Raw genomic sequence first — 16171 nt, 5'->3', positions numbered from 1 at the left:
TCTCTGGTATCTTATAGTACTTTATAGTTCTACATGAAAGCTTTTACCAATATTATTTTTATTATTCTTTACGTGCTTTCTATCTGTTAATGTAGCCCTCCCAACAATAGTGTAAGCAATATTATCATATAATGTAGATTTTTTTAATGTAATTTTTTATTTCAAGTTTCCTTACCAAAGATAGGTACAAATTTATGTAATCAGATGATTCTTACTGATTTTAATCATAGTTGAATTACATCTACCTTTTAATACTTGTTACTATTTCTTTGGTAGTTTAAATTTGGCTTAGAAAACTTCTTTCTAGTACTAAGAGGGAATTAATGAAGTAAGCCCCCTGAAACCCAAGAAATAGCAAAACAGAAAAACTAAGGGAAATCAGCTAAGTAAAACTGGCTTCTCATTGCTGATTTCAACATGAAACAGCCCGAGCTTCAATGACTAAAGCCATGAAATTCACATGCCTATGCTCTTTTTTAAGCATCCAGCTGCTTACCTTACTATCTTGAAAGAAAATGAAAAAGAAGAAATCAGGCCCTATTCCTTAACCTGATATCCCAAGATGGCCAAGGAAAAAGTGAAGAGGCCAGAAGGCCTTTCAGAAATCAATCAGTATAAACAAAATATACAATTCTCTAGTAACAGTTGCCTTTTATTTATTTATTTACTTAAATCGAAGAACAGTCAGTTACAATATGTCAACTTCTGGTGTACAGCACAATGTCCCAGTCATGCACATACATACATATATTCGTTTTCATATTCTAAGAGCTGCCTTTTAAAGTACTAAATCTCAAAGTCTATGCCACTTTAGGAGGTAAAGAAAAAAAAAGATATCCATCCTTTCTACAGCTAACTTTTATAGAAAGAGAATATGGCACTGATTGCCTTTGAAAATCTTCCCAGTAACAGAAATAACTAAAGATTAGAGATGTAAATTTATATTCTTCCCAGGGATGATAAGCTCTACAGAATCAATTTAAAAATTACAATTTTACAAGTAAATATTAGCCCACAGTCAGAACATATAAATAGCTCTTACAACTCAACAATAAAAAGGCAAATAATCCAACCAAAAAAACAGGCAAAGGATCTGAAGAGACATCTCTCCAAAAAAGACATACAAATGGCCAAAAAAAAGCACTTAGAATCATTAACAATTAGGGAAATGTAAATCAAAATCACAAAAAGAAACTGTCTGACACTCATTAGAGCAAGGCTGATATAAAAAAATAAGAAATAAAAACTGTTGATAAGGATGTAGCAAAATTGGTATCTTCACATAATGCTGACAGGATTGTAAAATGGTACAGCCACTTCGGGAAACAGGTTGAAATCTGAAAATGAAATCTGAAAATGTTTAACTGGAGTTGCCCATATGACTCAGCAATTCAGTGTCTAGGTATAAACAAGAGAATTGGAAACACATGTCCACACAACTCCTACACAAATGATCATAATGGTGTTACTTATAAATAAATGTTCATCAACTTTCGATTGGCTAAACAAAAGGTGATCTATTCATACAACAGAATGTTATTTTGGCCATAAAAGGGAATTAACATATGAGAAGTGACGCCAGCAAAGTGACAGAATAGGAAGGCTCAGACCCTGTTCCATCAGAGATACCAATTTAAACAATATACGATGCAAAAAGCCCAGAAACCAATTAAGAGGTTGGAGTACCCCAGCAAGCTCAAGGTCCAGAACAGCTACACTGAAATGGTAAGAAAAGCCATTCCCTATCAACCACAATAGCAATTCTCCCAATAGAGCAGAGCTCAGGGGGATCAGGTGGAAAAGCTCAGCTCTCAACTTCTCCCTTGGGCTGAAAAGGAACGAGTGAATGTGCGCCCGATGTTCTGACTTTTCAGGAGTGTGCCAAGGGACAGGCTTGTCTCACATGACTCAAGTACTAATGGAACCGGAATATTTTGGATGCAGGGGGGCCATGGAGAGCAAAAGAGAGCTTAGCAGCTTACTGGAGCACCAGAGAACTAGCAGTGCCACAGACAAAAGGTGGCTCAGCTTGGTGTGATCAGGAGAAAGCACTCAGAACCCAACTTCACCCCTGGTAAGGAAAAGCTGGAGTGAAGCATGCATCCAATGTTCTGGCTTTTGGGGGGGCTGCCCAAGGTACAGGTTTCTCTCTCAAATAATTCAAAGTACTGATGGAAAACCAGCATACTCTGGAAGCTTGGGCACCACAGAGATCAAAAAAGGGCTCACTCAGTGGCTTGTTGCAGCAAAGACAAACTTGCCATACAGCAGACAAACACTAGAGAGAGCAAAGGATTACAAGAAAAACCAGCAAACCTCTGAGCAACTGAGAAATTACATACTCAAGGCCAGAAAATGTTTGAAGAATGTCAGGAATCTCAAACTGAGCTCATTGATGAAGGTCCTCCCCTGTACAAAGCCAGACCATAAAGACTAGGAGAGATGGCTGTTTTTTCAAATGCACAAAACACAGCATTTGAACACATTCTACAATGTGAAGAAAATAACAAGACACACAAAGGGAAAGGGAAAATGGCCAAAAGGAATAAAATGAACCTCAAAAGCTGACCCTAAAGAAACCAAATTCTATGGATTACCTGACAAATTTAAAATAATCTCTTTAAAGAAGTTCAATATACTGCAAGAGAACACAGTTAAACAACTAACCAAAATTAGGAAAATAATGCATGAACAATATGAGAACGTCAAGAAAGAGAGAGAAATTATTAAAAAAGAACCAAACAGAAATTTTGGAGTTGAAGACTATAACTACATTGAAAAATTCAGTAAAGGGGTTCAACATGGAAGAAAGAATCAGTGAACTCAGAAACCGGTCGCTTGAAATTATCAAGACAGATGAACAAAAAGAAAAAGAATGAAGAACACATAAGAAAACCTAAGAAACTGATCCATTCATTTATCTAATTTATTCTGAGTAAGATTTAGTCTGTTTTCCTCTTTTAATTAGTATCTTGATTTTTTAAAATTTCCTTCATTTTTTTTCATCTCTGAGGAAGTACATTATTTTTTTTTCCTGCTAAAACCAGTAATCCAACTCACGTTCTTACCCAATCCGTCCATCCCTACCAGGTCTCAATGTGACTATGTGCTTCATTCAGTTAATGTCTGCTCTGCATAGACACACACACACACACACACACACACACACACACACACACACACACACACACACACACTACCAGGTCTCAATGTGACTATGTGCTTCATTCAGTTAATGTCTGCTCTGCATAGACACACACACACACACACACACACACACACACACACACACAATAAAGCCACCATCTGAGAGAGAAAGCCTAGGCAACCTAGTCTAACTTGCAAGTTACTGAAATTTCATTCTCAAAGGTTATCAATTATTTCCTGACTGATATCCAAATGCCTTTTCTCAGGTTTCATTTGATTTCTTTGTAGAACAATGCCAATGCCTACCTCCTACATTTTGAAATGCTTTCCTTTCCTTATTTTCCCTTGACTGTTGAGATACAGACCATCCTGGTTTGCCACCTGACTTATTTATTCCCCTTGCTCTCCTGATAAGGATTTATCTCATCCAATAACTTTTTCCCTCACTCAACAATTTAATTCAGAGATTCCCAATGGGTCCTGCTCTCTGATCAGTCTCCTTGAATCATATATGCCAGAAATGAGCTCTCAGGGAAATTTTCCCACTACAGCCACAACTGTACATTTCTCTTCACCCAAATCATCAGTATTTGTCTACCCTTTCCCTTATGCTCCAAATAAAAACAATCCTTTTTAAGCCAGACTCATGTCCTCTCACCTACCCACTCTCCTCTCCCACTATCCTGAGACACACAGCCAAAATCTGCCATTAGCTCTTCCCTAAATTTCATAATTTATTGCCTTGATGGTTTTGCTTATTTTGTACCCTCTTCTAGCATGTCACACTCAAAATATTACTAATATCTTAAGCCCATTAAATATCACCTTTTATATTGTACTAATCCTCTAAACAGTATATTGTATGTTCAAGAGTTTTAATCATGGTTCATATGTGCTGTGGCTGATATTTTTATCATCTGCACGTATATCTGACGTAAGTACATGTAAGGAGCCCAGCACAGAACTTGGCTGAGAGTCAACATTTATTTGGTGGCCATTTATCCTAAGGTAAATTCTGCAATGTGAAGAATCATGTCCTACATTAAAAAATAACTTCCAAAAAATAATTTCTAATATATTAAAATTTAAATGTAAATGCTATCTCCTAACAATTACTCTATTATTAATAGCAATACCCAGAAAGTATGTAGTAAACAATGTTGTATTAAACAGAGGAAAAAAACAACAGGAATAAGGAATCACTAAGTATCTCGATGGAACAATTACAATTCAAATCTTTTGCAGAAGGCAATTTTTTTCCAAAAAATTCACAACCTAAAAGTTTTATACCACCCTTATTAGAGAAAGAGTTAGTCAGCAACAGAATGCTATCAAACACAGCTATTCACCACCTCCATCTAGTGGAAACCAATTGCTATTACCCAACAGGATAAAAGCTGAGAAACCACCAATTAAACACTGAAAGCAGACTGTTTTCTCACTATAAAAACATAATAATCACACAGCTAATATTGTGACAGTTAAAATAAAATCAAACTTTCAGCATCAAAACTGACGATGAAAAGACTTAAATGTCACAGATAAAACTATTATTAAACTCTCAGAAGAAAAGATGAGTGTAAAACTTCATGACTCTGGATTAGGCAATGGTTTCTTAGATTTGATACCAAATACACAAGCAACTAACCAACTTAACCTCTTATTATTGTTTGTAATATCTGTAGGATTTGTAGTGCTGTCCCCACTCCATTCTTAGTTCTTTCTAAGAACCATTTCTGATGTTATGGAGCACCTTGCTATTGTACATTTTCTACCTAATGTTTGCTCTTATATTTACTATTTTTATCTTTATTTACTTTTACTTATCATTACTATTCCTTCTTTCCTTAAGCTTACTTTGCTTTTATTTTTCTAATTTCTTAAAATAGATGTGTGAGGCACTGATTTTTCAGTCTTTCTTTTTTCCTAATGTATGCATTTAAATATGTAAATTTCCCTCTGGGCATAGCTTCAGCTGCATCCTATCAAATTTAATGCTCTTGTACTTTACTATTCACTTCATAATTATTCAGTTCCAAAATTTTCTATTTCCACTGTAATTTCTTCTTTGATCCATGGATTATTTGGCAATATATTTCTTAATTTTCAAGTATACAAAGATTGTCTGGTAATCTTTTTGTTACTGATTTCTAGCATAACTGCACGGGTGAGGAAAAAAACACTCAGCCATTCAAATCTGATAAAATATGGTTTCTTGAATAGATGCCCTCCAGAGATATGTTGTGCTTACCAGAAGAACTGATCCCTATGAGAGATCTATTTCTCAATCTAAATTAATTAACTTGTTTAATTAATTCAGTTTGTTTCCCAACTTTCCAATCTTTGAAAGAATGGTTAGCACAAATCAGTTTCCACAGGTCTAATGAACTCTGGCCAAGGACAAAATTAACATTCATGACAGCAGAGATGAAGATCAGAATTTGAACCATTATAAATTCATCAAACTAAAATATTGCTGAGGGGCCCTGTTTAGACAGCCATTAAACTGTTCTTCCCCAGAGATGTTCTCCTACCTTGCAATTTCTCTTAATTTTCAGAACGTGAGACATAGCAAAACTCAACAAAGTTAATACATAAGGTTTGCCTAGATTTAACAACCAGATGATCACCAACAAAGCAATAAGTCCAATGTCTAGAAAGTAGGACATCAGAATTAGTTTGCTAAGCCTAACTGAGCAAAAAAATAGAAAACTATAAATTTAAATCATCTATGAAACTTACTTAATACTTGAAAGTTTCTTTTCTTTTTTTTTTTTAAACAAAGCTGGTTATATTGTTCAAGCCTCTGCTGATATAACTTAAAATCTAATGAAGTACGAGTTTTCTGGTTCATAACCAAAACCAACTTACCATCCTCCTGTGAGGAAGGATATGGATAAATGTGGTGGGAAGCTTTTGACTTCTCATCAGTAAATGTCCCCTGGAAAGTAAATGAACAAAAAAACATAAAAATAAAACAGAGGACAAATAAACTATGAGATTCCAGATATAAACTGCCTAAGAATTATAAAGGCATCATTTTACTTATTTTATTTGAGGAACAGTATTTTAAGACTATAATATTTTTATTATTTTTAGTCAAGGAAAGGAATAGTGATTAACAACAAGAACAAATTATCTATACACACAGTTATGCTGTTGTATTGAAAAATAAATGTAAGTACCTCTTGGGTAATTCTCTTTGTATCTCTCTTGCTCTCTTTCTCTGGGTAAACTTACCAGTAATTTGAGTACCTCCAACTAATTCTAAAAGTTACTGCAGAGTCATCACAAATTATATTATTTAAAGTGAATAAAAACAAGTTTATGGCCATGAGCCATAACTTAGGGCTACATACATACAGGATGGAGAGTAGATTTCACTCTAGCATGTATGTGTGCTACTGTTGTTTCAAGTCAATGTTAGCAGAGTGGATGATATAAATGCTAAAGTCAAGTTCTAGCTAGGCCACAGCTAGAATACTACATACAGTCTAGAACATTACTTAGAAGTCCTTTAGACACAAAAGTGCTCATTCTAGAGACCATAAGAATGATGTAGTCTTAAAATCAGGTTAAGTAGCACCTTAACGTATTCCCTAATTTTTGTCTTTAATAATGAGTATTTAGTAAAAGTTACAACCAGAAAAACATAAAAATGCAATTTTCAACTAGAAGAAAATTCTCAATTTTTAAATTTAGGGCTATCTAAAAATGAATCAGCTACCAAATAAGGCAGGGAAATCTCAGTCACTAGAAGTGTTCAGGCACACTTAACAGCCACAGGAAAAGCTGAAAGGGGGAAGTCAACATCTAATGCATGTGAGGCAACAGTCAAAAGGGCACACTGTTGAGCACTTTGGCCTCTGGAGTCCATCAAATAGGATTCAGTTTGAACCTCAGTCCTACCATCTTCTCCTTGCGTGATATGGGACAAGTAAGTTTTTTGTGCTTCAGTGTCTTGTGTGAAACAGAGCAGTAACAAAAAAAAAAAAAAAATCTATTTCACAAGAATTTTGTTAGGACTAAGTTAATAGATACAGTCAGTGAAGAACAGTGACAGGTACCCTGCAAGTGCTCAATTAATGGAGTTTAAATCCATTTTAAATGCTTGAGCAAAGGTCTGATCATCAGTATTCAATAATGGTACTATTATTAGCTTTTAAGGTCTCTTCCCTAAGATTGTATGAAACCAAGAAGTTCTTTATATCCCTAGAAAACAATCCCTAAGTCAGGCTTCTTAAGAAATATGACAGCTAAGTGTTCAGTATAAACTGTAGGAAAATACATAACCTTTTCCAGGATGATCTAGTAGCAGTAAGAGTATATAATTTGAGCTTGAAAGCAGTAACCAGCTGGTTAATTTGTTCCATTTCTGGCCTCTAACATTCCACCTGTAATTAAGCTACAATTGACAACCAACTCCAATAAAGAGACAGTCCATAAGAGAAAAGGTTAAGTGATTTGTTCAAAGTCATATGCTAGTTTAAAAAAAAAAAAAAGTGGACTTCAGACTGATCTGAAGGCACAACCCTATTTATCCTTCTCTTTAATACGAATATTATATATAAGAAAAAGACTGTACTAAATCTTCAACTGTAAGAATTGAAAATATTGGAAATACTAGTTTTGAGAACTTGGAAGATGTTTTACTAAATGCTAAAACATAATTCAACTGGCAGTCTCTCTTGCAGCAGACAAAAGACAAATATTTCAGAAGACTTCTCGACTAATCCTAAAAACTGGCAAAAGTTTATCAACTCAAATGATGTTGTTTCAGAAAATTATCTTCTAACTGGGTGTCCTCAGCTAGTTTACCATGACATGGGTTTGCTTACAGTTTAGCCACATGTAGTCACAAATCTACATGTGTAAATACCCAAGGTCTTCATCTAAAATGAAGTTAGAGGAAGAAGGTGAAGCTGTCAGAAGATAGAATTGGCATGTATAAATCAAGACAAGGTAAACTCATCGGGAAAACAAAATTTTCCACTCATTTTTTCAAAGCTACAAATATAACCGTAATACATATAATGGGGAGGAGGTAGGTTTACCTGAGATAGTATTTCATCTCCTCCTACCAACAACTGTGTCACAAAATCTCACTATTCAACTGTGTAATCGTGATGTTGCTCTGGTCTCTTTAACTCCACAAAAGCACATTTCATAGTAACACTATGATGACTCCATACCAATGACTATACTAAATACTACTCTAGGATACATACATTTATCAATTCATCACATTGTACACCTTAAACTTGCAGAATTTTATATGTCAGTTATATCTCAATAATGCTGGGGAGAAAATGCTACTTTAGGCTAAGAACTGGAGGCAAGTGGAGAAAAAGAAATTTGGTACTCTAAGAACCCAGACAGAGAAATTTTATTTAATCCAGATATATACAGAAATCAAAAGATATGACAGTTGAGATCTGCTAAGAAGTTTCTGAAGTGATCATACCTGATGTCGTTTGATTATATCCTTCAATTTGTTAGCCAACTTCAGATCAATGTCTGGAATGAGGTAGATGTTGGGTCTGGTCAGACAATTGTTCTGAGGAATAAAGAACAGATAGATTTTGAAGTTCTCTTGGTTTTGAAATAACATCACATTATTCATGCATTTACCCTAATGGCAAAGTTAGCACTCAAAGCCATACTGCTTAAAATGGGAAGATGTACTTTGGTAGAGAATGTCAGTGTCTTATTTCAGTATGAGACCTAGGTGTTCAGCAGACCACTTAATGCCATCCCCAGATTCCTTCTCTGCAGCTAGGTACACATGAAAAAAAATGTTGACTCACACATACAAAAAAAGCTGACTTACGACCTAGAGAAATTCATTATCCTTTAGATTAAGGTGCCATATTGATATATTAATCCTCCTAACCAATTTTACCTGAACTTACCTTAACAGCCTAAGTCTAACGTAGCATTTTAACCTACACCTTCAGGGGAAGCGGAATACCCAAGTTTGCTCATCATGTAAGTTACTTAAACTATAAAGACCCTGGATTATAGCTCTTTTTCCTCATTTCTAATCTTATAAATAGCAACGATTAAAACATGAATATTATCTCCCCAAGCCACCACCAAAAATTAACCAAGAAACAAAAAACATTCAGTTATTTTTCTAAGCCAACAGTCCATGAGACAGGTTTCAGGCATTAAGTTAATAATACCTAGCTGAATTTTTGCCAGCTGTCTCTCCCCAATAAGGTTACTGATCATTAAAAATTATCCATCAAAAAAAAAATATTAAGAAAGAAAAGAAGTGGCGCCGGGGGTCAGGCTGCAGCGCCAGAGCACGCGCTCGCGCATAACTGGGGCCGTCTGCCCCCCGCAGCGGCGGCCCTTTTAACCGCTAGCCACACGGCGGCACCGAAAAAAAAAAAAAAAAGAAAGAAAGAAAAGAAAATTAAGTGCTCTCTCTACTAGGTTATAATCTAGTTGGGGAAATAAGATTTATATTTACAGTACAATCATGAAATAAATCCAAAGAAAATATAAATGAGCGACTAGTTAGGATGAGAGAGTGCTTATATGAAATATGAGATTCACATAATGGATTAGGTGAAAATAATAAAGAAAAATAGCACAGATTATCTTATCAGAAGTTTATGATCAATATTCTGTAAATGACAAGTTTTGGTCATATTTTATAGCTCTAATCTCCAAAAATCTATAAAAATAATACAACAATAGAGTTCAGAAAACTTTTCTTCTTTTGATCTAATAAAGCCAATCTTAGAACTGAAAGTATACTAAAGGAAAAAAATTTAGCAATCTAACTTTCTGAGTTACCTGTACCAATGTTTTTTCAATGTTCATAAACATTTCAACATTACGATCCATTCGGGATGGATTCTGTAGATCAAACCTCCGCCTACAAGAGAAGAAAATCATTAATTTGTCTCCCACCTTAAACAAAACTGAAAACTTGGTTTTAGCATTCAATGCAAATGAGTCTGAAAGATCTGGAAATTAAAATAGTACTCTATAAAATGTATGAAATATTCTCTCAGTAGTATAAGAAAGCAAAGTACCAACACCTTCATAAAACATTAAATTTTATGACAATAAAAGCCACTCCAAAAAAAAAAAAAAAAAAGCCACTGCAGTCAAAATGAAGTACCAATTCCAAGAAGACTCTGTTTTCCTTAAATGTAAGACATTTTACATCATAGAGAAAAGTAGTTCAGAGATTCAAAGGCAGGGACCTACTATACCATTCTTCTTCAAGTGTAAGGAAAGGCTATCTACTTTATATAAACCTAAAAGTGATTTGTTCAAATTCAGCAGTGTCTGTATTCTCTTTGAGTCTTGTCCTAAATATGGAAAAATTAATCTATTTACCTTTACTTGAAATCTTTCCCCAATGTCTCTTTATATAAGTATCCAAGCATAACATTTATTTTTGCCTATTCTTAGTCATTTCCATATGGTTAAAACTTTACAAATTTGAATACTTCTTTTTCCAATTATTTTTTATTCACCATTTACTCTATTGTTCCACTTTAATTCCAGGAAGATTGAGTACAGCTTAGTCATTGAGAATGTGAACTGTGCAGTCAGAGTGCTTTGGCTTCTAATCCTGACCCCATCTTTCCTTATGTAGTCTTAAGTGATTTATTAATATAAGGATCAATTTCTTCATGAAAACAATGGCCCATTAAGGTTTTTGTGAAGGTTAAATGAAGTATATGTGTTAAGAGCTTAGCATAGTGTTTATGCTTATTCTGTCAGTAAGTGATCAATAAACGTTAACTATGGTTATTTCTTTTTTAATTTGTTTTGGGAGGAGGTAATCAGGATTGACTGATTTATACATACATACATACATACATACATACATACATATGTGCACACACAATGGGGGCTGAACTCAGGACCTCGTGCATGCTAAGCATGCGCTCTATCACTGAGCTGTACTCTGCCCTCTATGGTTATTTTTTTTAATCATTACTACTGTGCACGAGGATTAAGCAGTTTGAGTCCAGAGCTCATACTCTTAACTCTCATGTAATCCTGTTTTATCCTGGAGATGCTAACCACACCTGCAACATTTCTTTCTATACTCTGCAGGGCAGGGAGGGATAAATTAGGGGTTGGGAATTAACAGACACACATTACTATATAAAACAGATAAACAACAAGGACCTACTGTATAGCACAGGGAACTATATTCAATTTCTTGTAATAACATATAATGGAAAAGAATCTGAAAAGAAAAAATATATATGTATGTATATATAATTGAATCACTTTGCTATACACCTGAAACTAAGGCTGTAAATCAACTACACTTCAATAAAAATTTTTTAAAAGATAAAAGACAAAAAAAAATGACATTAATAGCTAAGATGGACCTCCAGCCCAGATAACTCTATCTTTATTTAACCTTGTACACAGAACTTTTCCTTAAATCACCCACCTCTTTCTTTATTATTATTTTAAAATTTTTGAGTATCCTCCTTCCCTAAACTCTTTTGAATGAAGGGGTAGGTTAGAAATTCCAAGCAATTTCCATTAACTGGCAAGATGATGGACTAACGACTAACTGGGACAACCCTATTACAGCTGACAACCTTCCACTGGTTCCAGCAGCACAATAAAAGGAGAGATGTGGGTGTCTCTCTTTTCTCAAGAAAGAGTCACTCTTTCACAGGCTTCTGATATAAGACCTATATCCAGAAATACATCATTTACAGAATTTGTTACTTAAAAGTTTACTTGTTATTCATAGAGAAACTGCTTCCTTAATAAATGATTCAGATAATGGGATTGAAGAGAATTCTATTAGAAATCTAAGAACTAGTTTGAAAGCAGTCATTAAACAAATTAAAATAGGGCTATCTGGATTTATCTGTAAATGAAGATTAAAAGCTAAATGAATGTTAACAGAAAAAGGATCAAGAATTTATTCTGCTTTTCCAATTGTTGATGAGTAGTTTCTCTTTAGAAGAGTATTCCAGCTAATAAAAAAACAAGGAATGACAGAACAACACTATTCAACAAGGAATAATCTAAATAACAACAAGGATCAATATCTACACATTAGAATATCTACATTCTAATTTTTTCAAAACTAGACTACTACCACTTGGTTAAGTTGTAAAGACAGGTTGACTCTAGGCGGTTAGCAGTAACAACTGTCCATTACAAACAGAGAAACAACCAGTTGGAGGAACACAACACTGTCTGCAAAGTACTGTTGCCAAAAAAAAGTGAACCTGAATTAGACAGCCTCTAGATCTAATTATCACTTTGCTAGAAATTTAGAAGACTATGGTAAATTATATTCTGGGGATGTATCAGCAAAATCCAGGACATATACAACTTTGCAAGATAAACTTTTTGTAAAGAATAATCTGCAAGGAAAAGAAACAGAAGAGAGAGTGAGAAGGAAAACTGTATGTATATATTTTTAACAGACTTAAGGTCATATGAACCAAATGCAATGTATGAATATTGTTTGGATACTGATTCAAACAAAATATAAAAATTATTCATGAGATAATCAGGGAAACTTGAGCACTAAGTAGATAGTAATACTGAAAATTTATTGGTAATTTTCTTAGCTGTGATAATGGTATTGTTATTACATTTTTAAACTCCAATATTAGAAACAAATACACAGAGAAGTATTTACAGATAAAATTATATAAAGTTGAAGATGCATGATTATAAATGGCAGTTCATTATACTATTCTCCCTTCATTTATATGTAAATGGTATGCCACATAGTAATTTAACAGCATGATACAGTAAAGCTTTCCTGAGTCAGCAGTATGCTATACAAGCAAAAAAGTACATGCATGCATACTTAGAAAAATTGAAATGAAGAAATCAGGTAAATATTATATAACTTTTAGTTGAAAGATTTTATCTGACTTATTTTGAAATTACCAAGAGTATTTAAATAATATTATGCCATGAGTATTTAACTTCACTTTTAATATATACAAAATGTTCAAACCTGCCAATAAGAGAAATGCAAATTAAAATTATAAAAATTTTTTGAATCTATTAGATTGCCAAAGATGAAAAGGTGAGGTAATACAAAGTAACAAATAAATACACTGTTGGTCAGTGAGAAGGAAAAAGGTACACATCTGGTAGGACAATAAATTAGTATAATTTTGTTTGAAGATCATTTGGCAACTGTTTATATTACTCTACATAAGTAGGATAAAAATTATATCCCATTAGGTGTATGACTTGGAGATAAGAAAACTTGTCTGGATTCCTGCTATTTTTTTTCTTAATTAAAAAGCTAGATTGACTAGCAGAAGGCAATGTTTTAAAATATGCAATTAAAATGGCTAATTCTTCACAAGTAAAAAATCTAAAACACTTTTGTGATAGAATGACAACCTGACAAACCAGCATTTCTCAGTGAGGCCTAAGGACCACCTAGAGTGTTTTTTTGAAAATGCAGATTCTGTTTTCATGTCAAACTTAGTAAGTGACAATCTATGTCCATGAAGCCAAGTAATATGTATTTCTTAACAAGGACTCCAAGTGATTCCTAAAGTCTGAAAGCCACTGCCAGAGATCTGCTGTGGTAACACCTGAAAAAAAGAAATTTACACCTGAAGGAGACTTCACAGGGTAGAAACAAAAGTATTTTGCTCTATAATTTACACATGTACACCAGAAACAAAAAGGTCTGAGCCTGTCTACAAGAAATAAATGTCAGCTGCAAAGTGTGTCATAGGGAAAAATAAAAGGTTATTTCTCACATTAACACAAATCCTGAACTTTGTTGACTAAGCCCACTTCACCACTGCCAAGCAAAACTTTAAACACAAAATCTTTTCAATCAATAATCTTTTTGAAAGGTATAAACTATGACTATAATATACGGTAACCTGTATACTGTACAACATACAGTTGTATAATATATAGTTAGAACTGTAAGAGAATAAACAAAGCCCTTTTGCATGAGGGCACTGACATTTACTTTTTTGTTACTGAGTTGAACTGGTTGTATTTAATCTCTCCTCAGGAAATGTTTTTGGATTTCTATAGTATGTCAAAATCATCCTGCTTGGTATCCCTCAGTTACAAATAACTTTAAATTAGCCTGCAGTTTTATCCTTTACCAAAAACCTACAAATAAGGCACTTATTGTTCTTGACTAAAAACATAAAGATCAAACTAAAACACTCTAATTCTGGCCTCTTAATCTGTACACTGTACTCACAAATATACCAATAATTACCAGGTATTCCCATTCAACTTCATATACATGATACTCCAGTTTGACATCATTGGAACCTGTAAGAAAGTAGAACCAAAGAAACAAGGGGAAAAGAGGATTTGGCCATAATGGGGAAACCAACAAGCTCTGGAGAACCCAGACAAGGTTCAGAGCAGTATGTTGGGCATGGGGCAAGTCAGAGACACTATAAAGATGACAGGTCACTATTTAAGATGTCCAAATGGGTGGGTGGTTACTAAAATATACACTGTTGGATGTAAGTCACAGGGGATGGGGGAAGCTGTGTACTGCAACTGGGTGTACAATTATACTTGAAAGGAGATGGTTCTGGTACAATCTGAGTAGAAGACTTAAAACTTCCTATTCCTCACACCTATCCTATTCCTCACACCTACCATATGACCCAGGAATCCCGCTCCTGGGCATATATCCAGAAGGAACCCTACTTCAAAATGACACCTGCACTCCAATGTTCATAGCAGCATTATTTACAATAGCCAAGACATGGAAACTGCCTAAATGTCCATCAACAGATGACTGGATAAAGAAGATGTGGTATATTTATACAATGGAATACTACTCAGCCATAAAAACCGACAACGCCATTTGCAGCAACATGCATGCTCCTGGAGAATGTCATTCTAAGTGAAGTCAGCCAGAAAGAGAAACAAAAATACCATATGAGATCGCTCATATGAGGAATCTAAAAAATCAAACAAACAAAGCATAAATACAAAACAGAAATAGACTCATAGACATAGAATACAAACTTGTGGTTGCCAAAGTGGCGGAGGGTGGGAAGGGATACACGGGGATTTCAAAATTGTAGAATAAACAAGATTATACTGTATAGCACATGGAAATATACACAAGATCTTACGGTAGCTCACAGAGAAAAAAATGTGACAATGGAATTTGACACAACTTTGTAAAATGATTATAAATCAATAAAAAATGTTAAAAAAAAAACAAACAACTTCTTATTCCTCACTCCTCTTAAAGTCTCTAACTTTATCCTTTACTTATTTTTCGCTCCCATTTTTAATTTAAGAACATTTTATTTTACATATGCTTTTAAACCACCTTACATCTTTTCAGATATAAGTATCACTGTACTGGCACACAAAGCAAGTTCCATAACATGTGACTTAGCAAGTTATTTCACTTTTAAGATTCTGTCCTCAAGGGAAATATACACAAAATGTTATGATAACTCACAGAGAAAAAAATGTGCCAATGAGTGTGTATATGTCCATGAATGACTGAAAAATTGTGCTGAACAATGGAATTTGACACAACATTGTAAAATGATTATAAATCAATAAAAAATGTTAAAAAAAAAAAAAAAGATTCTGTCCTCAAGAGTCCAGGTTAGGACTTAGGATAGATATAAGCTGAACAAGAAAACCAGTAGAGAAGAGTTCCAATTGGGTATCTAGGCAAACCATATATATAATAAAGAGGCATCCTGTCAATCCTACGTCAAGGAATATCCTGGGAGGACCTGTAACACCAGAGCTGGAAAGAGAACGGAAAAACACAAATTCTCTGCTCATTTAATCAATTAGTCAATGTCTTACAAAAAGTTCTGGCATATTTACACATAAGTCATTCTCTATTTACTATAAATCAACTATTTATGTACGAACTTGTCCTGATTTTTGATATGACTACTCATTTACATATCTCAGCTATAAAGTATTGGATTAGCTTAACTTTTATATTAAAGCACACGAATTACATGAATGTCTTTCCTGAAAAGATGCTAAGATTATAAACCACACAACAGAACTA

General features: G+C 34.1%; 1 protein-coding gene and 1 non-coding gene across 3 annotated transcripts in view; one reads left to right on the top strand and one right to left on the bottom strand.

Moving 5' to 3' along the window:
* The window catches only part of SMARCC1 (SWI/SNF related, matrix associated, actin dependent regulator of chromatin subfamily c member 1), a 136881-nt gene that overhangs the window by 97512 nt on the left and 23198 nt on the right, over positions 1-16171 (bottom strand). For both annotated transcript variants that reach the window (XM_064496598.1, XM_031470214.2), the window contains exons 4-6: positions 9955-10036; positions 8612-8704; positions 6019-6088 (exon numbers count right to left, since the gene is read on the bottom strand). In XM_064496598.1, the coding sequence (XP_064352668.1) occupies positions 6019-6088; positions 8612-8704; positions 9955-10036 (245 nt within the window). The remainder of the gene's footprint in view (positions 1-6018; positions 6089-8611; positions 8705-9954; positions 10037-16171) is intronic.
* On the top strand, positions 9428-9526 carry LOC116158415 (small nucleolar RNA SNORA76). Its single transcript, XR_004142717.1, has one exon. It is a non-coding gene; the product is annotated as a small nucleolar RNA SNORA76 (small nucleolar RNA).

The sequence above is a fragment of the Camelus dromedarius genome, chromosome 17, assembly GCF_036321535.1.
Source record: "Camelus dromedarius isolate mCamDro1 chromosome 17, mCamDro1.pat, whole genome shotgun sequence".
Classification (NCBI taxonomy): domain Eukaryota; kingdom Metazoa; phylum Chordata; class Mammalia; order Artiodactyla; family Camelidae; genus Camelus; species Camelus dromedarius.
This window is presented reverse-complemented; position numbering and strand designations above follow the sequence as displayed.